The sequence below is a fragment of the Tamandua tetradactyla genome, chromosome 23 (assembly GCF_023851605.1).
Source record: "Tamandua tetradactyla isolate mTamTet1 chromosome 23, mTamTet1.pri, whole genome shotgun sequence".
NCBI classification, from domain to species: domain Eukaryota; kingdom Metazoa; phylum Chordata; class Mammalia; order Pilosa; family Myrmecophagidae; genus Tamandua; species Tamandua tetradactyla.
The window spans coordinates 1,530,199-1,557,809 of record NC_135349.1 but is presented as its reverse complement, the minus strand read 5'-3'; the positions used below and the strand labels follow the sequence as shown (position 1 = coordinate 1,557,809).

General features: G+C 51.2%; 1 protein-coding gene across 3 annotated transcripts in view; it reads left to right on the top strand.

Moving 5' to 3' along the window:
* The first annotated feature begins 2,748 nt into the window (after positions 1-2,748).
* The window catches only part of LOC143666876 (mitotic spindle assembly checkpoint protein MAD1-like), a 267,107-nt gene continuing 242,244 nt past the window's right edge, over positions 2,749-27,611 (top strand). The window contains exon 1 of one of the 3 annotated variants that reach the window (XM_077140437.1): positions 2,749-7,915. In XM_077140437.1, coding sequence (XP_076996552.1) covers positions 7,860-7,915 — 56 coding nt within the window. In that variant the 5' untranslated portion in view covers positions 2,749-7,859. The remainder of the gene's footprint in view (positions 7,916-27,611) is intronic. The other 2 variants (XM_077140438.1, XM_077140436.1) reach the window with 2 other exon arrangements.

Genomic DNA, 27,611 nt, shown 5'->3' with positions numbered 1-27,611 from the left:
CTCACGGGTTGCTATGCCTGCTTGCAGCACCCAGATTTGGACGTGAGATGGCGCCTCCAGTGTGTCCAGCCTCTCCTTCCTGCACAGTCCTGTTGTGGTCTTCCCCAGCCGGGGTGCCGTCACTGAGCCTGTGGGTTTGGTGCAGTTAAATAGAGAGAGAGGAGTCACCAGGAGAGCCTGAGGCCTCTCCCTGTGCGGCTGACCCCTGGGTCCCACTAGTTTTCTTGTCAGTTCTGAGCCGTCCTCTGGGTGGGGGCCTTGATGTCCTGCTGACCCCACGGGGGTGGGTCACAGTCTCCGTGGTAGTCATGAGCCCCCTTTGCTCACATCTCCTTGGGCCGCGGTGTCTGACCCTGGTCCTGGAACCTGAACTCCTGCACCCGTCTCCCGACTGTGCTGCTGTGGGCCTGCAGCCTGAGCGTACCTCAGCTGCACACGGGCGGGGGGACGTGGGCGTGGGGAGAGGGGGTGGGGGACGCGGGCGCTGGGAGAGGGGGTGGGGGGTGCCCCCCCACAGCCCTCTTGGAGCCTTGCATTAGGGGCCGTGTCTGGAGGTCCATTGCCACGTTGGTACTTGGGTATTTTGGTGGTTTTTATTATTTTTTTTGCATGGGCAGGCATTGGAAATTGAACCTGGGTCTCCGGCCTAGCAGGCAAGAGCTCTGCCTACTGGGCCACCGTGGCCTGCCCTGCTTGGGTGTTTTTGATTTCCCAAAATGAAACATTTGATCTGGGCTTCCACTGTGGAATTGCCTTGAAGTCCTGGAAGAGGGAATAGCATGTCTCTGGCCCCTTTCCCTATGTAATTTCTGCCGTGTGGCCTCTGTCACTTAGTCTGTTTCTCTCAGGCGTGGGAACATGGAGAACCCCTGGGGGTCCTTAAATGCAGTTCCTGAAGGCCGGGGTGGGGCCTGAGGTGCTCCAGCTTGAGTCAGCTCCCTGGTACTGCCGGCGCGGCTGCTCCTGGGATCCCAGCTTGAGTAGCAGGAATATGGCTACTCTGTCTGCTTCAGTTTCCTTGTCTGTCCAGCACAGGTGGACCTGGTCTACCGCCTCCTGTCAGTCCCTTGTGGGAAGGCCCCTGCCACCCCATACTCCCCCTGGAAGGAGCATGCAGGTGGCCAGTGGAGCACGAGGCTCCAGGGTGGGCAACTGTCAGACCCTGCCTTTGGGTCCTCCTTCAGGGCCTGGACTGCCTGACTGCAGCTGAGCCTCCTGGCGAGCTCTAAGGGTGCAGGGGCTCTGGAGGGCGGGTGGCCGGTGCTCCTGGCACAGGCTGGGGACTCTTCAGCCTGGCTTTGCAGTGAGGGAGCGACTTCCTGCTTCTCTTTCTCTGAGCCAGGGCACTTACCTGTTCTGGCACATCCCACTCTACCCCTGGTTGGCCCACAGCAGGTTCAACGCTCTCTGGCTGCCCTCCACCTGCCCTTCACAGCCTCTGTTCAGTGGTCAGTGTCCTGCCAGTGGGTAGCACTTGAGCCATGGGAGGTGAGCTCATAGAGGTGGGTGACATGTGGGGAAGGCACAGAGCAGTGGAGCCTGGCCCAGGGTGCTACAGACGGACGGACACCTGCCCTTCCTCCAGGGAGCGCGGTGCTCCTGGTGGGTTCCCAACAGCGACCACTGGGCTCTGCAGGTTTCCGGCCATCTGGGGCTCCTCTGCCTGCCCTTCCCCCAGCTCGTGTCATCCTTCAGCAAGATGAGATGCCATTAATATTTCACACCCAAACTGTTTTCTTGCATGTTTTGCATTTCCATATTTAAAATGGTATTTCCATATTCATGGGGCTTTTTAATAAACTTTTATTGTTAAGGGTTCTGTAAGTGGATGAAATATGAAACTCCCCCTTTTATTCAAGCACTGGAAAAAATTTTCATCTGCTCAAATGAAATCAATTTCTGAATGGTTAGCTCTATACCACTTGCTATGGAAAAGCCATCCTAAAAGCTGCCGTTTTCCTGGGGGTTCCTCTGGCGGCTGGACCTTCCCAATGTGGGGATCCTGGCTGGGCCTGGGTGGTTCCTCACCTGCTCGGCTGGCCCTGCATTCCTCATCCCTAGCAGGGGTGATCCCACCCTGCGGGGGTTATTTGATAGTCAAGGGCGGCCCTGCGTGTAGGGTGGGAGTGGGCAGCTGGATGGTTGGGGCGGCCCTGCGTGTAGGGTGGGAGTGGGCAGCTGGATGGTCGGGGCGGCCCTGCGTGTAGGGTGGGAGTGGCTGGACGGCCGGGGCGGCTCTGCGTGTAGGGTGGGAGTGGCTGGACGGCCGGGGCGGCCCTGCGTGTAGGGTGGGAGTCCGCAGCTGGACGGTCGGGGCGGCCCTGCGTGTAGGGTGGGAGTGGGCAGCTGGACGGTCGGGGCGGCCCTGCGTGTAGGGTGGGAGTGGGCAGCTGGACGGTTGGGGCCGCCCTGCGTGTAGGGTGGGAGTTGGCAGCTGGATGGTCGGGGCAGCCCTGCGTGTAGGGTGGGAGTCGGCAGCTGGATGGTCGGGGCAGCCCTGCGTGTAGGGTGGGAGTGGGCAGCTGGACGGTCGGGGCGGCCCTGCGTGTAGGGTGGGAATGGCTGGACGGCCGGGGCGGCTCTGCGTGTAGGGTGGGAGTGGCTGGACAGCCGGGGCGGCCCTGCGTGTAGGGTGGGAGTCCGCAGCTGGACGGTCGGGAGTGGCCCTGCGTGTAGGGTGGGAGTGGGCAGCTGGACGGTCGGGGCAGCCCTGCGTGTAGGGTGGGAGTGGGCAGCTGGACGGTCGGGAGTGGCCCTGCGTGTAGGGTAGGGTGGTAGAGAGCAACGGCTTCCTGTTGCAACTGCAGCCTTGACCCTGCCCCTGGAGTCAGGCGTTTCAGTGAGTGGAGATGGCCTGGTGGAGCTGTGGCCTCGTAAGCTGGGGCTCGGGTGCTTCCTGCCACTCGCCAGGCTTTGTCCTGGCAAGCTGGAAGAGCCCAAACCCCACCTCTTGATGCATCTTCTCCTTCAGTTTTGACAGTAAAATCTTTTCATGACCTCTCCATGCTCCTCGACCACAGCATCTCCTCTCAGTGGTTCCAGGGTCACCTCACTTCCTTTGGCGTGGTGGCTTCTGGACAACGTACATGCCTGTGGAGGGGTAGTAGGAGGGCGCCGGGACAGTGACTGTGCCCAGGGACCACCCCTGGGGTCCTGCGAGGGGCACAGAGGCCAGGACCTGAGTGGCGTCTTCCCTTTTAGAACCTGTACAAGACCATCCCTTTTCCTCTCAGCTCCAAACCAAGGGGTATTCAATCTTATAAAAGGAAATCAATCTGTCACCCGCCCCATCTCCCATGGCGTCAGTCCCAGCTAGTTGGCTTCCGGGGCAGCGTGGGTGCCCCCTGGGGTGCGTCTCGCTCTTCCACCTCCTTGGCTGTGTGGCGGTGGCAAGTTGCTTAGTAGCTCCTCTGGTCTCTCTGACCGCAGCACAGGGAACTCAGTGAGTGGGCACTGCTGTTGCAGCCCCTCCTCCTACTGGGCTCACCCTTCCAGCCATGAGACACCACTGTTCGGAGACCACCACCCTCAGCTGCGCCGCAGTGTCCCCCACGTGTCCCCCACGGCTCTGGGGCGGGCTGTCCATCAGGGCACGAGGCTCAGAGGAGGTGGCCGTGCTGGAAGGTGGTGCGGGGCCTGCCGGAGGTCTTGGTTGATGGAGGTTTTCAGGCACTGCTAGGTCACGGTTCTGTCTTCCCCTGGGAAAGGGGTGGTATTGGTAGTGTCACTGTGGCTTCTAGGACCAGAGAACAAGAGAGACTCTGTGCAGTTTGTGAAGAGGGGGGGAAAAGGCAGCATGTCAAGTCATGTGAAAACCCTTTGATCTTGATTGCTGTATAGGACAGTGATGCCTGTTCGCTGCGTTGTGACGCTTCTTTTCTGCCCCCGGGGAAGCGTGTCCTCGGAGACCACTTAGGTCTGAGAGGGGGCCCTGCGTCCTCTGCCATTATTCACCCCCCAAGAGGTGGCGCTGGAATGTAGAGCTCCCAGGCACTTGGGAAACAGAGAGTGACTGCTGTCTGGGTGGTGCGAGGACACGCGATGGGCTCCTCGGCCTCAGGGTGCTCCCCGGCCTACTGCAGAGACAACCGCCAAGGCCGCCGCGCGGGGGACAGCCGCCCCCTGCCGCAGGTGCCCACGCAGGTCGGGCGCCGTGTCCATGTGGGTGTCTCCTTCTGTGGCCGAGGAGCAGACAGACCTCTGGCTAGCTCTCCTCTCAAGTTTCCCAGTAACTTTGTGCACACTTTATACAGCTGAACCAAAGAGCTTCCCCCGTGAAGCCCATCTGCCGCCCGCCGTCTTAACGAACAAGCCCAGCCAGGCACACTTGCTTATCCTTGGTGCGTAATACTGTAATGCCCTCTAAGGTTATGCCTCCCTTGGTAGGCACATGAAGTATAGACCCGCCCCTCCCTCGACATCTGCCACCTCACCCGAGGAGACAGAGGGCCGGGTCAGCTGCCAGGGCTGGGCAGCGGTGGGGCTGATTGAGTGGCCCCTGGGCACACTCACCCCGTGGAGGGCCTCACTCCTGCTGCCGGGGGCGGGTGAGGTGCATTCCCTCTGCCTGGGAGGTGGACTTACGGCGCCTCCAGTAGACAGTGGCAAGGCTGCCTGTGCGACCCAATCCTGGAAGCTTCCCGGGTGCTGGCATTTCCCAGGGGCCGCCGACCACTCAGGAGACACGTGGGGAGAGCGTGCTGGAAGTGTCTGCTGAGAGCCTTCACCTGGGGCACGGCTCCCGTGTTGGTGTCCTCTGTGTTTCTGGACTCAGTGGGCCAGGATTTGGACACTGCCCAGGCTAACAGCTCCGCTCTGGAGCAGCTGCGTCCCAGCTTTTTGGGCCCAGAACCCCTTTACACTAAAAAACTATTGAAATGAAAGAGCTTTTGTTTATGGGGCTGCATCCATAAGAATTTACTATTTGGATTTTTTTTTAAATTTTTTTTATTGATAAAACTTAAACATACAAACATTCTATACATGGTTACAATCAGTGGCTCACAATATCATCACATAATTGTGTATTCATCACCATGATGGTTTTTTTTTAAACATTTGCATCATTCTAGGAAAAGAAATAAAGAAGAAAAAAGAAAAAACTCATATGTGCCATACCCCTTACCCCTCCCTCTCATTGACCACTAGCATTTCCATCTACCCTGCTTATTTAAACCTTTGTTCCCCCTATTATTACTTTTTATCCATATGTTTTACTCATCTGTCCATACTTAGATAAGAGGAGCATCAGACCCAAGGTTTTCACAATCACACAGTCACGTTGTAAAAGCTATTATCATTATACAATCATCTTCAAGAAACAAGACTACTGGAACACAGCTCAACAGTTTCAGGCACTTCTCTCTAGCCTTTCTAATACACCATAAAAAAAGGATATCTATGTAATGAATGCATAAGAATAACCTCCAGATAAACTCTCGACTCTGAAATCTTTCAGCTAGTAACACTTTATTTTGTCTCATTTCTCTCTTTCTGCTTTTGGTCAAGAACATTTGCTCAGTCCCTTGATGCCGGGTCCCATCTCATCCTGGGATTTCTGTCCCACGTTACCAGGGAGGTTTACACCCCTGGGAGTCATGTTCTACGTTGGGGCAGGGGCAGGGGCAGGGGGGTGCTGAGTTCACTTTCTGTGTCAGCTGAGAGAGAGAAGCCACATCTAAGCAGCAAAAGAGGTTCTCATGGAATTGGTGAGCTGGAGGTCCTGAAACCCTGGACTGTACAGCTGGGTGGGCTCTTGGCCAGTGGAGGCAGGTGGGCAGAGGCGAGGAAAGCTGCCGCCCCCTGTCCGAAGGTGTTAGGGCTGCAGTCCGGCCGGCTGCTCAGAACCCGCTTTTGGTGGCATTTCTGTGAGCACCCTGGGCTTTGCCGGCGGAGGCGGGAGTCAGCACCATGGTAGGTGCTTGGAGGTTGGCCTGGGGCTGCCCAGGTGTGCACTGGGGGCCCGTCTCACCACCCTGCCCTATTCGCCCACCTGCCCTGCCTCCTCGCAGTCCTGCAGCCTTGGCTCCTATCCTCCCTTTCCTGCCTCTGCCTCTGCCCGCCCCTGCCCAGGTCTCTGCCTGGGTGCCCTTTTCTGCGTCTCCTGCTGCTTTGTCCGGTTGCCTGCTCTGCTCTGGCCATGTCAAAAGTACCCTGTGTGTGTCTGTCTTCTCCTCCAGCCTGTGGGGGGCAGGGAGCTGCCAAAGGGCCTAGGCCCCCACTCGCGCTGGCAGGGAAAGCTTTTGCTGGAACAGATGAGCCAGGCCTGGGCTCCTGCTGTGAGGCTGCCTGGTGGCTGCAGGACATTGTCCCAGCAGAGAGGGTCCATGAGAGAGCGCTGCACAGAGGGACTCAGCTGCCCTTGTCACGCCTACCTGCCTTCTGCTCTTGAGATGGGCCTTGGCTGTGCCGTTCCAACTTAGAGATCATTTCTCAAATCGATTGCTTGATTGCAGATTCTCAGTTTTAATTCACCACTGTGTGAAATACCCTATTAAATGCACACCACCACCATTTATCAGTTGATTTGCCTGGCAGCATGGAGCGAGGGTTATTTATTTGGAGGTCTGTGGTTTCTAATGAAGCCGGAGCCAAGATGGGGCACGGAGGAGTTGGCCGTTGGCCCCACCGAGGCAGGCCGTCCACCGTGGGGCCGGCTTGTGGATCTGCCTGACTGATGGCTTCATTACCTCCTCAGAGGAGCTTATTAAACCTGCGTGTTGAAAAAAGGCTGTGAGTGACAAAACACTCTGTCCCGAGAAGCTTCCCTGGGCCTGCTCATTGGTGTTTGCTGAGCAGAGCTGTACCCAATGCACGTTTGCCCACAGGGCCTAAGGGGGCCGCGCACCGGTGACTGTGGGCAGCTTTCCTTCTGTGTACCGATGCCCCTGTTGTTTTGGGGGGATGTCACTGCCCTCACAGCAGCTGTGACGTGGACTTACTGGCTCTGGGGCCTGAGCTCAGTTGGGCATGGTGTCTTGCCCTGGGAGCCTCAGCCTGGTAGTCTGGAGTCTCCTCACCTTCCTTGCGTGTCTGTGTGTGTCCGTGTGTGCCTACTTCTGCCAGCATTGGATGATGAACCCCGAAGCTGCCCATTTCACGGTCCTCTCTTGGGCCTCATCTTTTTATGTTGGGACCTGTGAACTGGGAGACTTTGGAGGTTGCTCCTCGGGGGTGAGGATTCCCACCCTTGAGCCCTTGATTCTGCCCCCTGCCCCCAGCCCCAGCAGACCCTCGTCCTGGTGCCAGGAGGGAGGGTGTCTGTCCCTTCGCAGGTGTGGGTCTGGGTGGCCATGGTGGGGGCAGGCCTGGCTGTGCTCCGGCTGCTGTGGCCGTGGTTCATTCTGGGAAAGGCAGCCCAGGAGCACCATTCCCTCCTCACAGTCTCCACCACGTGCTTCTCTCAGGAGCAGAACCGCAAATGCCAGGGGGCAGCAGTGGCGGGCAGGGCACTAGCTGGCCACCTCTGAGAAGCTGAGTGCCAGTTTGCTTTTAAGGAGATGCTTGGAGCTGACTTTTCATGAGTTTGTTTTCTTAAGCTAGATAAATGTCAGGAGTCTTCCTTGACGTTGTTTTCTGAGTTTATTTTAAGAGCAGCCAACTAAAGACCTCAGGAGACCATTGGATAGAAATACAGGCAGGCACCCCACCCAGCCCCAGCAGCTTCTGGAGAACACAGTTTCTGTGCGGCCTCTTGGCTTCTGGATGTGGTCTCCCCGCCGTTGCCTAGGACGGTGGGCAGGTCACCGGCATCGTCGGTTTGGACACTGTCAGAAATCTTATACCAGTCTCTTGGCCAGCTGGACTGACTTGCCCAAACTGGTCCTGAGACCCTGCTAGAAGGATGCAAACTCGTAAATATGCAGAGAATGTTTAAAGCTCCATGTCAGCATGTCCTCGAGAGTCTGTGGAATCGGTGAGCCTTGGGGAAGGCGTAGTTGGCTGTTTTCTGAAAACATGTCCAGAGGGCACACGGTGCTAGTGGGCAGGCTGGGATAACTGGGGGCACTGTTCTCTCTCCAGGCCCCTGGGGAGAGCAGGGGGGTATCTCACCTGCCCTGGGTCTGGGCACACCTCAGCCTTCTCACCTGTCCCCCCTCCTCGTGGGGCTCTTGGTGGTGGGGGAGGCCAGGCCCCTACCAGGGCCCCTGGACGTGGCCCCCGTTTTCTCCCAGGTCTCCCTGCTGCCTGCACCCTCACCCTGGCCTGCTTGGCTGGCCCTTCGGTTCGCGCTCCATCCAGCCTCCAGCGTGGCCTTTCTAAAGGCCAGCTCTGTGCCTGCATCTTTCTGGTGGAGATTTCTAGGCTTGGAGTGAACTTGGAGCAGGTCAGGTTGGGGGCTGGGGGCTGGCCTTGAACTGTCTGACCCCTTGGCCTTTGGCCTCAGTCCACCCACATGAGGCTAGTTCCTTTGTGGGTAAATGCAGGTTCGGTGCACACTCGCTGCCTGCAGTTGGGAGAGACCCAGAGACATTGGTGCCCAGTGTCCCAAAGGCCCCTGCTGTGGCAGGCTCTCCTCCCTACCACCCTTACCCGGGCTGGCCTGGGGCCCCGGCAGCTCTACCCTCGGGGGTGCACCCACGGCTGCCTCTCCGTCCTCCCAGAGGCTCTGTGTCCCACCCCCCCCCGGGCCTTTGCGCCTCCCTCCGCTTCACTTTTTCTTCTGGCGAACCCCAGCTCCCACTCCTTCCTGCAGCCTCCCCTTTAGTGGGCTCCTCTCCTCTGTGGTCTCATGGAGTACTAGACACAAGATATTGCCTTCCCTCCTTGACTGCAGGCTCCTTGTTTTCCTGTGTGTGTCCAGCACCCCACATGGCTCCGAGTCTGCAGGGCTTGTTCCTGCAAATGCTTGTTGAGTAAAGGACAGGGGCAGGGAGGCTGCACTGGGGGTGACGGGTAGTGGGTGGTGGGGGGGGGGGGGTGCTGCAGCCGATGCCTTTTCCTTTTTCCAGACTGGAATCTGAGAGAACTGCAGTGGAGTCAGCGCTTTCAGGGCAGTGGCAGCAGGGAGGACCCAGCTCAGAGCATTCCCAGGACGCTCTTGGGGTCATGGCCACCCCAGACTCTTGAAGGGAGACTCTGTATCTCCTTGGGGGTGCTGTCAGTCCTGGGGCCCCCCGGCCCCTCTGGAGTGATGTTCCTGGTCAGGTGGGGGCAGCTGGGTGGTGGGAGTTGGCGATGGGCTGTAGGACAGAAGCTCAGCTCCTGGGTCCCAGATCATTGCTCACCTTGTGGGGCTTGCTCCCAGTTTGGGGTGTCCTGTTGAGAACCAGGGACCCCTGGTGGGGCCCCTGCACTCTGGGGCCGCTTGGAGCCTTCGCCTGGCTCCTGTTGGGATGTACCTGGGGCTCCCTGCCTGGGAGAAAATGGCCCCTCCTGGCTACACACTGCACCCCAAGGTTGCTCGGCCTTCAGGACCCACTTGTTCTCCATCCTCGTGGGTCAGGTGTGCCTTTGTGACTTGGGGGGCTTGGGCAGGGCGCTGGCCGCCTCTAGAAAGCTTTTGCCAGAGAACAGTGCTGCCTAATTGGAGGCTTTGTTTATTTATTTCTGGGCTTGAATGGCAAACAGCTTTGATTCCTTGCTCAGCAGGAACAGATTGGGAGGCATTTGCCTGATGGATTCATCACCTGCGGGACACACAACTGGAGGGACTATTGATTGGCGCCTCCTGCCAAACCTGCTCCGAAAGAGGCTTATTTGCCTTAAGACCCGCTTCCTGGCCTCCTGGTCCCAGGTTTCCCTGTAAGCTTGGCTTGGAATTGTCGGCTGGCTGAGGTTGCTGCCCCCAGAGACACCTCCCAGCCACCGTACCCTTCCCTGGCCACAACCCCCTAGCCCACAAGGGCACGGGGGAGAGAGGGCTGTTCTCCCCAGGGGGTGCTGGAGTGGGGGCTTGCCGTGGCCATCTGCCGCCCACACCTTCTGGGGGCCGGGCGAGGGGCTTGCAGTGGGACTCGGTGTCCCGTGTCCACCTTCACCAGTGTGACTGGGGCTGCATGCTGCCTGTCCACCTGACCAGCAGGGCCTGCGCCTGCCCCTCAGAGGCTCCTGCAGATGCTGCCTGTCCGTGCCCTGGGCCAGGGCCTCCTGCTGGAGCAGACCCACCTCGGCCTCTGCCCACCACTGGCTTCTCAGCTGCGTAGAGCTGGCTGGACGCAGTCTGGGGTCCAGGGCTCAGAGGCTCGTTTTCCAGTGACAGTTATCCAGCAGCTGGAATGGACTGTTGGGATATGTTGATATAAAACACAGCGAAGGGCAGTGAGAGAGTGGACAGACAGGTGTTGAAGGGACGGCTCTGCACTTTTCCTCACGTGCACACCTGTGCCACCCAGAGGACATTCCCAGCCACCCAGAAGGGCCCCTCATGCCCCACCCGTCTGCCCCCTGCAGAAGTAACTGCTGTTCTGCCTCTGTTGGTGATGACTTTGTAACGCGTGACGCAGGTGGGGGCGGCTGGGATATTTGGGGCCAGAACTTCCCTCTCATCTGATAAAGCCTCAGGACTGGGAGCCGCACGGGGTGTCCTCCGGGCGACCGTCTTGTACTGCTGAGGGGAAACTGAGGCCCAGACAGGTGAAGCAGCCTGTCCTAAAGCCTCACAGGATAGGATACCACAGCCCCTCTGAGATTTCCCAGCTTCATTCTGCCAGAACCAGTGCTGTTCGGTTGCAGAGAAATACTTGTTTTATCTCTCATCTGTCTACCAGTCATTTAATTAAAGAAGCGAGAGTATGGCAAGCCCTCTGTGCCCCGCACTTCATTTGATGTGGAGAGAAACCGACACCGGTTCCCTGTGCCCACCGGGCCCTACTCCTCGGCTGTCACCTGTGTGTACCTGTGACTCTCCCTGTCCTGTCCTCCAGGCATCTTACCACTTCTGTCCGTCCGTTTGTCTGGGCCTGGTGATTGTGAATATGTCCCTGCTGCTGGGGTCTGGTGAGGGCGATGGCGTGATCATGTCCTGTTTGCCCCTCGGCCCCAGACAGCTGCTCTGTGACCTGTGCCTCCCTGCCCCTGGAGGCCCCGACTTTCTGTGCGCTCACCTCTGGGCTTTGGGGGTCGTGGTAGATGTTGAGGGCTCGTGACCGATTCAGAACGGGCCTGGCTCCTCTGTGGTGGGCTCCAACATGCATCTCCTGGAAAGCACAAAGATGAATGCGTCTGCTGATGAGCTTCCTGCGTGGGCCACGAAGCCGTGCCATGCCAGACAGGGCAGCTTGAGGCAGGCCAACAGGTGTCCCTGTGCTCTGCCTGGCGCCCACGGCATGGTTTGTCTATACCTCCTCTGCTTGCAGTGTCCCTGCCAGCCCGTCCCCTTCTCTGCACCCTGTACCTGCCCTTGACTTCAGACCGGAAGGTGCTGGTCACCTGGTGGAGGACGGGTTTGTCATGGTGACTCCAGGTGGAAAGGACCTTCATGGCTACCCTGCCGATGCTGCAGCTCCAGGAGCTGACTGGAACATCCAGCGCGGCCTCGTGCCCTTCCACCTGAGCACGGGCCCCACGGCAGAAGGTCCTGGATCCCTGCTGCACCCCCTCTCCGTCCTGGAGGCTGCACAGACAATGGTGTTCTCTCCATGTGCCAGTGAGAGATGTGGGGGAGTCCTGGGCTCTCCCTTCGGGTCACACCCCCACTCCTTTCACAGGTGTGGCCGTGTACTCTGTTCTTGGCTCTCGTCCAGCACCAGCTCTTGTGTTCAGATCTCTCCTAAAGTACTCCTCTCAGGTTATCCTGCTTTCTGGGCTTCCTGTCATTGGGGAGACAAACACAAGGCACAGTCCTTGGCCTTGAGGCAGAGAAGCAGGTCAGAAATGCACAAGAAATGAAGCAGCTGGGGGGGAGGTGCGGATTGGGGCCTGGAAGCATCTGCCCGGCTGCAGCATGTCCTCCCGGCTGCAGCGCAAGGCGGTGGGCCACAGTCTGGGCTCTGCGTTAGGGAGCTTCATTTGTGAAGATGATTTGCCAGTGAGGCAGGGAAGCCCGCCTGCTGCGAGTCCACCGTCTTTATTTCCAGCCTCGGAGGAAATGAGAGTGTTGAGCAAGGAGGAGATGTGATGACAACCATGCTTTATTAAAGAGGAGCCATCCGCTGTAGCACCAGGGCTGTTTGTGGGGAGTGAGCAGAGTCGTGGTGAGACCAGAGGGTGCAAGCCATCGTTGGGAGCCAGTGGCACCCAGGAGAATGGTCTCGAAGGACACGCACCGCTGGCCCACAGGGAGGCCAGGAGGCCTGGGAGGCCGGCAGCTGGAGAGGACAGGGCAGGAGGCAGTGCTGAGGTCTGTGTCCAACCCTGCATGGGGGAGGCCCTTGGCTCATGCGTGGCTTGAGAAAGAGCAGCTTCACAGAAGGCTTGGATCCAGTTTGTTTGGGTGTGTTTAGAAGGAAGGGGACCCAGAGAACTCAGAGGTGGGGTGCAAGCAGGGGTTACAGAAGTCAGCGGTGCTGGCTCTGGGAGAGTGAGGCCAGAGGGGGCCTGTGAGCAGAGTAGTGCTGGGGCTCAGAGGTCCCTGCTTACAGCTGCAAGCCTCCCCCTGCGGGGCCCTGGGCTCTGAGGGGGCTCACAGCACTGCCAGGTTGCCTCCCCACCTCTTACCTCCCACCTCCCAACCCCCATGGCTCCTTGTTGGTGGAGTCGAGGGCATGCTGCCTGCTGACCCACGAGGAGCTCAGAGCCTGGGTTTATGTGTCCTGCCTGGTAGGAGCCTAAAGGGCACCAAGAGAAGAGGCCCAGGAGGTACCTGGAAGTGCTGCTGTTTGGTTACCTCTTGGCTCCACCCAGTTGAGGCAGGAGTGAGCGTCCAGCCGGAAGGAAGCCCTCTCAGCTCCGCCTTGGCCCCACACCACTTTGCCCAAAGGTCAGGACATGGAGAACCTGCGGCGTCAGGGGCTTTGGGGAGCTGGAGAGCATTCCATGTCTGCCCTCTCGGCTTCTTTCCTACAAGAGCCGGGGCAGGGGAAATGACAGAGTGAACTAGATGCGGAGGAAGTGGACTGTGGCCTGCCCGGCGCGCCGCTCCTTCCTTGTACGGAGGGCGCTCAGCCTGGCATGGTAGGCTGCGGCCCTGCCCGGCATTTCCCTGGCAGTCTCTTAGCCTCAGCCTGGGAGGTCATGAAGGAAACCGTGGTGCTGACGGTCACTTCCTCTGGCTGGTGTAAGTCGCTGGGGCGGAAGGAGCCTGAGGGTCTTCGCTGAGGGATTGGAGCTCCAGGTCTGTGTGGTGGACTCTCAAGCAATGTCTGGGGCCAAGGGTTTGAGGAAGGAGATGGGGTGCGCAATAGAGAGTGCTTTCTCACCTGAAAACGTGCTGCATACCCCAGTGGTGGGGGCCAGGTGACATGTCTACAGAAGCTTCAGCTGACATGTTAAATTCAGGGTGGATTTGAGTGGGGGCTCAGCCTTTGAGAGCATCCCACCAGCAGGGAAATCCTGGAGACACAGCCTGGCTCAGGGCAGTAGGAACAAAGCAAGCACAGGCCTTCAAGGGAAGAAGAGTTTATGCAGAGGCTGGGAGGGAAAGTTCCACCACTTTGCTCTGTCACTTGTTCTAAGAAGCTTGGACTTTCAGGCCTGTTAGCAACAATTTCAATAGTGCTTGCTTGGGAGAAAACAAAATAATAAGAATTGAGAGATGCGGCTCCATTCCCTCAGATTAAACCCAGCGGTGTTATGCCCGTGTACCTGTAGGGAGCTTAATGCCCATTCACCTGTGCGTGCATATATGTGCGTGTGTGGGGTTGTGTGCATAGGTGTGGGTGTGCATGTGTGCTAGCCATGTGTTCTTGACACTTCTCCCTGTGTCTATTTGGGACTGACACTCCACCCTGGGGGCTTTATGGTGGAGCAGTGGTCCCCAGCTTGAGCTGCAGCTTGAGGTGCTGGCGGGGCTGCCTCTGTGTCAGGAGAGGAGCCGTGGTGTGGCAAGCAAGGATGGTTCCTGTGGGGAAGAGCAGGACAGCTCAGCTTCTGCTGAGCTCCACAATTCTAGAGGCAGGCCCATCCTGTTGGTGCCTGTGTCTTTTCAGCCCTGTGCACAGGTGTCTGCTGAGCCAAGTGCCTGTAGCTTGACCTGGATTGGGGAAGACAGCTGACCACTGCAGCTGGCCTTTGACCCCTCTGCACACAGCTCTGGGAGGGCTTGAGGCTGGGGCAGGAAGGATGTGCACCAGCCTGGGCTGGATGGAGGTGGGAGGAAGCCATAGCTGTCCCTGGTCCTTTCTGCCCACCTCGGCCATCTGGCTCCTGCTGCCGGCCTGTCTCACCAGCCACTGTGCTCACCTGCTGCTGGTCTCGGAGCCACACGGTTCCCGGGCCTTGTCTTCAGGGGGTTTCCCAGCTGTGCTGCTTAGGGATGCTCTCTTGTGAGTGCTCCTTCTTGCAGCAGTGCTCTGCACTTCAGATCCACTGGGGCACTGTGTGTACACCCTGCTGCCTGGGATACCCAGCAGTGGACTCTTCTGGGTGGGACCCAGTTCGCAGAAGACCCCCACAAATTGGGGTTCATTAGCAGCAGCAGCAGCACTCTCATGCCACTATATCAGGTACAGGTTTCCCTTCAGGTACCTGTGAGGAAACTAGGAAGTACTGGGGAGAAGTAACTTGCTTAGATGATAGGTGGTAGGTCAGAGCCCGAGCCTGCCCTTCCATTCTCCTGCTGCCTTTAGCTACCTCACCAGCCAGTGGTTGACATGGGTGGGTTGGAGAGCACTGGCTGCTCCAGGGCAAGGACTAGGACTGGCAGCCCTTCCCCTTCCCGAAGCTCCTCCTGCTTTGCGGCCTCTGCCAGGCCCATCCTCTTCGAGGGGCGGTGCCGTCTCGCAGTTTACATGCACTGCTTGGCTTGCCTTGGCTGTGTCCCGTCCTTGAAGGCAGGGCCGTGGTTTCTGTTGGACAAGACTGCATTCTCAGCTCGTGCCCAGGAACCCAGTCCCGGCCTTCTGCAGCCAGTGGCAGACTGGTGTTCCCTGCAGCTGTCAGACCGCAGCCCCCCTGCAGCCTGATCTGGGGCGTCTGCTCAGGCACCGTCTACTGTGGGCATGTCACAGATGGTTGGTGTGTGCGCACCCCTTCTGTTGCATGCAGATGGCCAGGGGCCCTTGCTCACAAGGTGGGGCAAGTAGGTGGGGGACAGCTGAGAGAGTGGGCGCTCGGAGCAGGAGCCCAGGCTACCAACTCTGATCCAGGTGTCATCCATGGTACTGCATGGTTTTCTGCTCTTGTGGTTCTGAGTTTCTGTTACATGCAACTCTAGCTACCTGCCGTCTCCCCCCTGGGAACTGATTCCCTCTGTAGAGGCTGCCTGGATTGTGCAGGATGCTCCACCAGGAGGCCAGCCGTGGACCTCTTCCTGTGAAGCAGTTCCATGGTGAGGACTTGGCTCCCCTGCCCTCAGGGTCAGCAGACCTTTCCTGTAAAGGGCCAGGTAGTTCACATCGTAGGCATTGGGGGCCGCAGTCTCTGTCACAGCAGCTCAACTCTGTCCTGTGTCTGCGTGGCTGTGTGCCAGGGAACCTTTATTTACAGAAACAGACTTTGGACCAACTTTGGCCCATGGCTGTAGTTTGCTGGTCCCTGCAGTAAAACCTTTGCTCATCTCACGTTGAGTCCACGGAGGCCCGTGGAGGCTGCGCCGTGAGAGCGAGTGCTGCGGTGAATGCCCCTGGTGCTTCCACCTGCGTCACGCCTTTCTGGACTGCGCCTCAGACCTGCACACCGCGTTGCTGTCTTGGCGAGAAGGGTGGTTTCAGCCTCCACGCTGCTGCAGTGCTGGGGCTGTGGCCGAGGCAGGCAGTCCACGGGGTTTGTCCGCACAGATCCTGGCCTTAGGCTGTGGCTGCAGGCTCAGGGTGAATCAGGGACCTGGGGCCATGTGCTCTTCTGTCTTTTTAAATGTGTTTTGTATGTTTTTAAAAACCTTTTTATTTTGAAACTATGTAAGCCTGTGTAAGACTATGTAAGACTTTTATTTTGAAACTATGTAAGACTTATTAGGGAGCAGGTGCAGAAGTCATGGGGAGAGCTCCTGTATGGCACTCTGCCCCTGGCTCCCTGATGCTATCTGTCTGTACAGCCATAGTGCAGTTGTGTTCAAAATGAAAACAGTAAACTTTTCATTGTATTATGAACTACAGACTTTATCCAGAATTTGCCATTTTATCCCTGGTGTCAGTTTTCTCTTCCTGGAGCAGCCTGAGGTCTCACATTGCACCTGGGTGTCTGGTTGTCCCGCAGTTGCTGACAGTTTCTCAATTTTTCCTTCTGCTTTATGACCTGGACACTTTTTATCAGAGAAACTGTGGGATTACAGAAAAACCATGCAGTTAAGTACGGAGCTCCCAGATAACCTTCTTCCCGTGTAAACACCTTGCATGCGGGCGGCACCTTTGTTACGGTTGATGAAAGCGTGTTGTAACTGCGCTGGCAGCTGTGGCCCACACTGCACAGTAGGCTCCACCGTCTGTGCCGTGCAGTCTCTGGTTTTCTGCTGGTAGCGAATACACGACCTCCAAAATCCATGTGGCCAGACCCATCTGCTCTCCACGCCGTCCGTCCATAGTGAACGAGAGGGCAGGTCCCTGCCCGGGGACTCATTTACTTGCCTTGGCTCTCGTGCCCTTTGATTTGCCGAGTCTTTGTTGAGTGTTACCTTGTTTCTGCCCCACAAGCTGGTCTGAACTCGTGTGTTGTCCCTGCTCCGCTCTTGGAATCAAGCCCCTTCAGGACGGCCTGGCTCCTGTCACTGGGGATCTGCATTTGGGCACCAGCATCTGGGAGCTGCCTGTGCTCCTGCCTCCTGGGCACCACCGCTGCTGGCCCTGTCCGTGTCCTCGTCCGGTCACGCCTGTGTCTGTCTGCACAAACATTCAAGACCGCAAGTTCTGCCTGATAGCTCCACTTCCAGTCCAGCGTCGCTAGACAGATCTCACCTTCTGCTCTTCCTTATTTGCAGTTTCTTTCGGATTCAGAAACTTGGCTCTCACTACATACAGTGCATTGTTTACATTGAGGTTTGGTCCTGCTGTGGCCATGAAGTCTTCCGAGAGCGCCGCCCATTACCTGCGGAAACCCTGTTGGCCGGAGCATGGGACTGGCAGCTGGGGCTCCTCATCTCAGTCCTCAGGGTGAGCCATGGGAGTGGCCCCTGGGCCCTTTGGTGCCGCGGCCTCATGCATTTGTGACCCCCATAGGCTTTCCAGTTACAGTTGCTTGTCCTTTGGGTACCTCCCCCACCGCCGCTCCCACTTCTTACTGAACTGAAACACCTGGAGCACTGTAGCGCCTTGTTGGTGGCTTTTTGGCACCCTCCAGTGCAGTTCTGAGATGGACAGTGTCCTCATCGACACACCCCCTCTCCTCTGCTGCCGGTGGGGCTTCTCTGTCCCTATAGTTTCCGGGGCGCCAAGCAGACGAACTCATGCGACATGCGCTCTTCTGGGCCAAGTTTCTTTCTCTTAGAGAAATGTATTTAACATTCACCTGTGTTGTTGTATAAGTTAGAAGTTAACTGCTTTCCCCCCCCAAAGTCTGAGTCTTCTGATTGCAGATATTAAACAGTTGTTGGCAGCAGACCCTTCCACTCTTTTGTGCTTTATGAAACTGTCCATCTGAGTATACCTTCTGGTTTGTGGGCGGGGTAGACATCTTGATTTGTTTTTCTAGTTTTTCCTTTTTCTTTCTCTTTTGTGAACATCCGAAACGCTCTAAGATACAGCCTCCCTCTGCTTTTTGTCTGCAGCTCCTGCAGGTTTTGCTCTTTTCTCTTCCAGATCCACACCTGTGGGAGGGAAAACACAGTCTCTTGGAAACAGTGCTGGGATGCTTGTAGGGGGCCCAACCCTGAGCCCTGGCCACATGAACTGCAGACTCACAAGTGCGAGTTCGTTGCTGTCTCTCTCTGAGTGACGTCCTGTTGTGTGAGTGCACCGCAGGGTGTGTGTTCGTTCACCAGCTGAAGGACACCTAGGTCAGTTTCCGTTTTGGGTGAAATTGAGTAAAGCTGCTGTAATCTTTGGTGTACAGGCTTTCTGTGAACAAAAGATGTTATTTTTCTTTGATAAATACCTTGGAATTGGGTTCTGGGTCAAATGTTTAGCTTATGTTTTACTTTATAAGTCTTTAAAAGACTTTACAAATGTGTTTTATGAGTCTTTATGAGTGTATATCTAACTTTATAAGAAAATGCCAGGGTACATCTCAAAGCAGATGCACTGCTTTGCTTTTTGCCAGCAGCAGACAAGAGTTCTGTAACTCCACCAGTGTTGGGTCTTGCCAGTTTGTATTTTAGCCATTCTGATAGGGGAGCATTGTGTGTGTTGGGTATGAAAGCCTGTGACCTCCTTGCCGCCACTGGCTCGCCGGCACATTCTCTGTCCTAGGCTTTGTAATTTCTCTGGTAAGCCTGGAGCTGTAGGCAGGCTTTCTCACTGTATTAAATAGAGCCTGTTTTTTCCATGTAATTTCTCATGCACCATGATCAAATTCCTGGCCACTTTTTTTTTTAATTAATTAAAAAAATTAACTAGCACAACATTTAGAAATCATTCCATTCTACATTTACAATCAGTAATTCTTAATATCATCACATAGATGCATATTCATCGTTTCTTAGTACATTTGCATCGATTTAGAAAAAGAAAATGATAATAGAGAAAAAAAGGAAAAAGAGAAAAAACTATACCTCAGATGCAGCTTCATTCAGTGTTTTAACATGATTACTTTACAATTAGGTAGTATTGTGCTGTCCATTTTTGAGTTTTTGTATCCAGTCTTATTGCACAGTCTGTATCCCTTCAGCTCCAATTACCCATTATCTTACCCTGTTTCTAACTCCTGCTGGTCTCTGTTACCAATGACATATTCCAAGTTTATTCTCTAATGTCGGTTCACATCAGTGGGACCATACAGTATTTGTCCTTTAGTTTTTGGCTAGTCTCACTCAGCATAATGTTCTCTAGGTCCATCCATGTTATTACATGCTTCATAAGTTTATTCTGTCTTAAAGCTGCATAATATTCCATCGTATGTATACACCACAGTTTGTTTAGCCACTCGTCTGTTGATGGAGATTTTGGCTGTTTCCATTTCTTTGCAATTGTAAATAATGCTGCTATAAACATTGGTGTGCAAATGTCCGTTTGTGTCTTTGCCCTTAAGTCCTCTGAGTAGATACCTAGCAATCGTATTGCTAGGTCGTATGGCAATTCTATATTCAGTTTTTTAAGGAACCACCAAACTGCCTTCCACAGTGGTTGCACCATTTGACATTCCCACCAACAGTGGATAAGTGTGCCTCTTTCTCCGCATCCTCTCCAGCACTTGTCATTTTTTGTTTTGTTGATAATGGCCATTCTGGTGGGTGTGAGATGATATCTCATTGTGGTTTTGATTTGCATTTCTCTAATGGCCAGGGACATTCAGCATCTCTTCATGTGCCTCTTGGCCATCCGTATTTCCTCTTCTGGTAGGTGTCTATTCAAGTCTTTTTCCCATTTTGTAATTGGATTGGCTGTCTTTTTGTTGTTGAGTTGAACAATCTCTTTATAAATTCTGGAAACTAGACCTTTATCTGATATGTCATTTCCAAATATTGTCTCCCATTGTGTAGGCTGTCTTTCTACTTTCTTGATGAAGTTCTTTGATGCACAAAAGTGTTTAATTTTGAGGAGCTCCCATTTATTTATTTCCTTCTTCAGGGCTCTTGCTTTAGGTTTAAGGTCCATAAAACCGCCTCCAATTGTAAGTTTCATAAGATATCTCCCAACATTTTCCTGTAACTGTTTTATGGTCTTAGACCTAATGTTTAGATCTTTGATCCATTTTGAGTTAACTTTTGTATAGGGTGTGAGACATGGGTCTTCTTTCATTCTTTTGCATATGGATATCCAGTTCTCTAGGCACCATTTATTGAAGAGACTGTTCTGTCCCAGGTGAGTTGGCTTGACTGCCTTATCAAAGATCAAATGTCCATAGATGAGAGGGTCTATATCTGAGCACTCTGTTCGATTCCATTGGTAGATATATCTATCTTTATGCCAATACCATGCTGTTTTGACCACTGTGGCTTCATAATATGCCTTAAAGTCAGGCAGCTTGAGACCTCCAGCTTCGTTTTTTTTCCTCAAGATGTTTTTAGCAATTCAGGGCACCCTGCCCTTCCAGATAAATTTGCTTATTGGTTTTTTTTTTTTTTTAATCTGTTTTTTCTTTTTTTTTATTAATTAAAAAAAATTAACAAAACATTTAGAAATCATTCCATTCTACATGTACAATCAGTAATTCTTAATATCATCACATAGTTGCATATTCATCCTTTCTTAGTACATTTGCATCGATTTAGAAAAAGAAATAAAAAGACAACAGAATAAGAATTAAAACGATAATAGAGAGAAAAAAAAACCCTATACCTCACATGCAGCTTCATTCAATGTTTTAACATAATTGCATTACAATTAGGTAGTATTGTGCTGTCCATTTCTGAGTTTTTATATGCAGTCCTGTTGCACAGTCTGTATCCCTTCAGCTCCAATTACCCTTTCTCTCTCTTTTTTTTTTAATTAACAGAAAAAAGAAATTAACCCAACATTTAGAAATCATACCATTCTACATATGCAATCAGTAATTCTTAACATCATCACATAGATGCATGATCATCGTTTCTTAGTACATTTGCATTGGTTTAGAAGAACTAGCAACACAACCGAAAAAGATATAGAATGTTAATATAGAGAAAAAAATAAAAGTAATAATAGTAAAAACAAAAAAAAACAAAACAAAACAAAAGCCTATAGCTCAGATGCAGCTACATTCAGTGTTTTAACATGATTACTTTACAATTAGGTAGTATTGTGCTGTCCATTTTTGAGTTTTTGTACCTAGTCCTGTTGCACAGTCTGTATCCCTTCAGCTCCAATTGCACATTATCTTACCCTGTTTCTACCTCCTGCTGGACTCTGTTACCAATGACATATTCTAAATTTATTCTCGAATGTCCGTTCACATCAGTGGGACCATACAGTATTTGTCCTTTACTTTTGGCTAGACTCACTCAGCATAATGTTCTCTAGGTTCATCCATGTTATTACATGCTTCATAAGTTTATCCTGTCTTAAAGCTGCATAATATTCCATCGTATGTATACACCACAGTTTGTTTAGCCACTCGTCTGTTGATGGAGATTTTGGCTGTTTCCATCTTTTTGCAATTGTAAATAATGCTGCTGTAAACATTGGTGTGCAAATATCCGTTTGTGTCTTTGCCCTTAAGTCCTTTGAGTAGATTCCCAGCAATGGTATTGCTGGGTCGTATGGCAATTCTATATTCAGCTTTTTGAGGAACCGCCAAACTGCCTTCCACAGTGGTTGCACCCTTTGACATTCCCACCAACAGTGGATAAGTGTGCCTCTTTCTCCGCATCCTCTCCAGCACTTGTCATTTTCTGTTTTGTTGATAATGGCCATTCTGGTGGGTGTGAGATGATATCTCATTGTGGTTTTGATTTGCATTTCTCTAATGGCCAGGGACATTGAGCATCTCTTCATGTGCCTGTTGGCCATCCGTATTTCCTCTTCTGGTAGGTGTCTGTTCAAGTCTTTTTCCCATTTTGTAATTGGGTTGGCTGTCTTTTTGTTGTTGAGATGAACAATCTCTTTATATATTCTGGATACTAGACCTTTATCTGATATGTCATTTCCAAATATTGTCTCCCATTGTGTAGGCTGTCTTTCTACTTTCTTGATGAAGTTCTTTGATGCACAAAAGTGTTTAATTTTGAGGAGCTCCCATTTATTTATTTCCTTCATCAGTGTTCTTGCGTTAGGATTAAGGTCCATAAAACCACCTCCAGTTGTAAGATTCATAAGATATCTCCCAACATTTTCCTCTAACTGTTTTATGGTCTTAGACCTAATGTTTAGATCTTTGATCCATTTTGAGTTAACTTTTGTATAGGGTGTGAGACATGGGTCTTCTTTCATTCTTTTGCATATGGATATCCAGTTCTCTAGGCACCATTTATTGAAGAGAATGTTCTGTCCCAGGTGAGTTGGCTTGACTGCCTTATCAAAGATCAAATGTCCATAGATGAGAGGGTCTATATCTGAGCACTCTATTCGATTCCATTGGTCGATTTATCTATCTTTATGCCAGTACCATGCTGTTTTGACCACTGTGGCTTCATAATATGCCTTAAAGTCAGGCAGCGCGAGACCTCCAGCTTCGTTATTTTTCCTCAAGATGTTTTTAGCAATTCGGGGCACCCTGCCCTTCCAGATAAATTTGCTTATTGGTTTTTCTATTTCTGAAAAATAATTTGTTGGGATTTTGATTGGTATTGCATTGAATCTGTAAATCAATTTAGGTAGGATTGACATCTTAACTATATTTAGTCTTCCAATCCATGAACATGGTATGCCCTTCCATCTATTTAGGTCTTCTGTGATTTCTTTTAACAGTTTTTTGTAGTTTTCTTTATATGGGTTTTTTGTCTCTTTAGTTAAATTTATTCCTAGGTATTTTATTCTTTTAGTTGCAGTTATAAATGGGATTCGTTTCTTGATTTCCCCCTCAGCTTGTTCATTACTAGTGTATAGAAATGCTACAGATTTTTGAATGTTGGTCTTGTAACCTGCTACTTTGCTGTACTCATTTATTAGCTCTAGTAGTTTTGTTGTGGATTTTTCCGGGTTTTCGAGGTATAGTATCATATCGTCTGCAAACAGTGATAGTTTTACTTCTTCCTTTCCAATTTTGATGCCTTGTACTTCTTTTTCTTGTCTAATTACTCTGGCTAGAACCTCCAACGCGATGTTGAATAATAGTGGTGATGGTGGGCATCCTTGTCTTGTTCCTGATCTTAGGGGGAAAGTTTTCAATATTTCCCCATTGAGGATGATATTAGCTGTGGGTTTTTCATATATTTCCTCTATCATTTTAAGGAATTTCCCTTGTATTCCTATCTTTTGAAGTCTTTTCAGCAGGAAAGGATGTTGAATCTTGTCGAATGCCTTCTCTGCATCAATTGAGATGATCATGTGATTTTTCTGCTTTGATTTGTTGATATGGTGTATCACATTAATTGATTTTCTTATGTTGAACCATCCTTGCATACCTGGGATGAATCCTACTTGGTCATGATGTAGAATTCTTTTAATGTGTTGTTGGATACGATTTGCTAGAATTTTATTGAGGATTTTCGCATCTATATTCATTAGAGAGATTGGTCTGTAGTTTTCTTTTTTTGTAATATCTTTGCCTGGTTTTGGTATGAGGGTGATGTTGGCTTCATAGAATGAATTAGGTAGCTTTCCCTCCGCTTCAATTTTTTTGAAGAGTTTGAGGAGAGGTGGTACTAATTCTTTCTGGAATGTTTGGTAGAATTCACATGTGAAGCCATCTGGTCCTGGACTTTTCTTTTTAGGAAGCTTTTGAATGACTAATTCAATTTCGGCCCTCTTTACTTGTGATTGGTTTGTTGAGGTCATCTATTTCTTCTTGAGTCAGAGTTGGTTGTTCGTGTCTTTCCAGGAACCCGTCCATTTCATCTAAATTGTTGTATTTATTAGCATAAAGTTGTTCATAGTATCTTGTTATTACCTCCTTCATTTCTGTGAGGTCAGTAGTTATGTCTCCTCTTCCATTTCTGATCTTCTTTATTTGCATCCCCTCTCTCTTCTTCTTTTTGTCAGTCTTGATAAGGGCCCATCAATCTTATTGATTTTCTCATAGAACCAACTTCTGGTCTTATTGATTTTCTCTATTGTTTTCATGTTTTCAATTTCATTTGTTTCTGCTCTAATCTTTGTTATTTCTTTCCTTTTGCTTGCTTTGGGATTAGTTTGCTGTTCTTTCCTCCAGTTCTTCCAAGTGAACCGTTAATTCCTGCATTTTTGCCTTTTCTTCTTTTCTGATATAGGCATTTAGGGCAATAAATTTCCCTCTTAGCACTGCCTTTGCTGCATCCCATAAGTTTTGATATGTTGTGTTTTCATTTTCATTCGCCTCGAGGTATTTACTAATTTCTCTTGCAATTTCTTCTTTGACCCACTTGTTGTTTAAGAGTGTGTTGTTGAGCCTCCACGTATTTGTGAATTTTCTGGCACTCCGCCTATTATTGATTTCCAACTTCATTCCTTTATGATCCGAGAAAGTGTTGTGTATGATTTCAATCTTTTTAAATTTGTTAAGACTTGCTTTGTGACCCAGCATATGGTCTATCTTTGAGAATGATCCATGAGCACTTGAGAAAAAGGTGTATCTTGCTGTTGTGGGATGTAATATCCTATAAATGTCTGTTAACTCTAGCTCATTTATAGTAATATTCAGATTCTCTATTTCTTTATTGATCTTCTGTCTAGATGTTCTGTCCATTGATGAGAGTGGTGAGTTGAAGTGTCCAACTATTATGGTATATGTGTCTATTTCCCTTTTCAGTATTTGTAGTGTATTCCTCACGTATTTTTGGGCATTCTGGTTCGGTGCGTAAATATTTATGATTGTTATGTCTTCTTGTTTAATTGTTCCTTTTATTAGTATATAGTGTCCTTTGTCTCTTTTAACTGTTTTACATTTGAAGTCTAATTGTTGGTTATTAGTATAGCCACTCCTGCTCTTTTCTGGTTGTTATTTGCATGAAATATCTTTTCCCAACCTTTCACTTACAACCTATGTTTATCTTTGGGTCTAAGATGTGTTTCCTGTAGACAGCATATAGAAGGATCCTGTTTTTTAATCCATTCTGCCAGTCTATGTCTTTTGATTGGGGAATTCAGTCCATTAACATTTAGTGTTATTACTGTTTGGATAATATTTTCCTCTACCATTTTGCCTTTTGTATCATATATATCATATCTGACTTTCCTTCTTTCTCCACTCTTCTCCATACCTCTCTCTTCTGTCTTTTTGTTTCTGACTCTAGTGCTCCCTTTAGTATTTCTTGCAGAGCTTGTCTCTTGATCACAAATTCTCTCAGTGACTTTTTGTCTGAGAATGTTTTCATTTCTCCCTCATTTTTGAAGGACAATTTTGCTGGATATAGGAGTCTTGGTTGGCAGTTTTTCTCTTTTGGTAATTTAAATATATCATCCCACTGTCTTCTAGCCTCCATGGTTTCTGCTGAGAAATCTACACATAGTCTTATTGGGTTTCCCTTGTATGTGATGGATTGTTTTTCTCTTGCTGCTTTCAAGATCCTCTCTTTTTCTTTGACCTCTGACATTCTAACTAGTAAGTGTCTTGGAGAACCCCTATTTGGGTCTAATCTCTCTGGGGTGCGCTGCAGTTCTTGGATCTGTAATTTTAGGTCTTTCATAAGAGTTGGGAAATTTTCAGTGGTAATTTCTTCCATTAGTTTTTCTCCTCCTTTTCCCTTCTCTTCTCCTTCTGGGACACCCATAACACGTATATTTGTGCGCTTCATATTGTCCTTGAGTTCCCTGATACCCTGTTCAAATTTTTCCATTCTTTTCCCGATTGTTTCTGTTTGTTTTTGGAATTCAGATGTTCCATCCTCCAAATCACTATTCTATCTTCTGTTTCTTTGAATCTATCATTGTAGGTATCCATTGTTTTTTCCAGCTTTTCTACTTTGTCCTTCATTTCCATAAGTTCTGTGATTTGTTTTTTCAGTTTTTCTATTTCTTCTTTATGTTCAGCCCATGTCTTCTTCATGTCCTCCCTCAATTTATCAATTTCGTTTTTGAAGAGGTTTTCCATTTCTGTTCGTATATTCAACATTAGTTGTTTCAGCTCCTGTATCTCATTTGAACTGTTGGTTTGTTCCTTTGACTGGGCCATATTTTCAATTTTTTGAGCGTGATCCGTTATCTTCTGCTGGCGTCTGCGCATTTAGACAGATTTCCCTGGGTGTTGGATCCAAAAGTTTGGAGGATTTTTCTGTGAAATCTCTTGGTTCTGTTTTTCTTATCCTGCCCTGTAGGTGGCGCTCATGGCACACGTTTGTCTGCGGGTCCCACCAGTAAAAGGTGCTGTGGGACCTTTAACTTTGGAAAACTCTCGCCGTCCGGGAGGTTCGCTAGCTGAAGCGGCTTGGAAGAGTGCCAGCCGCCCCGGGGTCCGAATGCTGGGAGGGTCGCTGGCCGCCGCAGCCCGGGAAAGCGCCCGTCCGAACTTCCTAGTCGGCCCGGGGCGCCAAGCGTGACAGGAGGGCACCAGCCGCAGCGGCCTGCCCGGGAGAGTGCACCGTTCCCGGGGAGTCACGGGTTTGGAAGGGTCCCCCCCACCATCACCGTTCTCCGCGGCCTGGGAATTTGCGATCTAATTCTCTCAGTTGGTCCGGGGGACCGCGTGTGGTGTGGACGCCATCTGCCGCGGTTTGAGGGGACCGCCTGTCCAATTCTCCCAGCCGACCCGGGAAGGGGGAAGGGAGTGACTCCGGCCGCTTTCCGCCCCGCCCCTGAAGCCTGCGCCCCTCGGCGATCTCACTAGAGCGGGTTCTCTCAGCCAGCCAGCTGTTCCAGGATGGGGTACGCTGTCTTTTTTTATCTCTGTCGTGGCTTTGGGAGCTGTTCTGTATCGTTTCTACTCCCTTAGTAGCTGTTCTGGAGGAGAAACTAAATTCCGCGCGTCTTACTAAGCCGCCATCTTCTCCGGATGTCTCCTGCTTATTGGTTTTTCTGTTTCCGAAAAATAAGTTGTTCGAATTTTGATTGGTATGGCATTGAATCTGTAAATCAATTTAGGTAGGATTGACATCTTAACTATATACCTTACTAAGCCACCATCTTGGCCCTCGGTCCTTCCTGGCCACTTTTAAAAAACATTTTTTATTGTGAAATATATATACAAAGAAAAGAAAGAAAAAGCAGTCATATCCAGAGTACACTTCAACAAGTAGTTACAGAACAGATTATAGGTTACCATTGCACTATTACAGATTTTTCCTTTTAGCTGCTCCAAAACGCTGAAGGCTAGAAGAAATATCAAACTCAGAAGCTAGTCTCTCTGGGTTTCGGTATTTATCTGGCTTAGGAACCCCCCTGGAAATTATAGGTTCCAGGAAAGCAAACCTAATACATGAAACCTTTATAGAGCCTCCGTTCGAGCCCTGGGTGTTCTTAAGAGTCGATAGGAGTGTTGCTGGTTGGGGTTTAGCAAACTGTGGCAATTAGCACTCTCTGACTGAAGCTTGAGTAAGAGCAGCCTCTTGACTCCATTTGATCTCTCTTAGGCACCGATGCCTTATTTTATTCCTTTTTTTTTGCCCCCTTTTCGTCAGGAAGGTGTTGTTGATCTCACGGTGCCAGGGCCAGGCTCATCCCTGAGAGTCACTCCCCACGTTGTCAGGGAGACTTTCACCCCTGGATGTCATGTCCCATGTAGCGGGGAGGGCAGTGGTTTTCCCTGCAGAGTTGGGCTTAGAGAGAGAGAGAGAGAGGCCACATCTGAGCAACAAAAGAGGCTCCCTGGAAGCAACTCTTAGGTCTCAAGTTATGGGTAGTCTCAGCTTCTCCCCTACAGAGATGATTCTCATGTGGGCAAGCCTCAAAATCCAGGGCTTGGCCAGTTTTCTTGGGAGTCTCCAGTGGTTGAGAGGGTACCTGGGGTTTCCCAGATGGGAGAGTGTAATAGTCCCATATATATATATACCCCCCCAC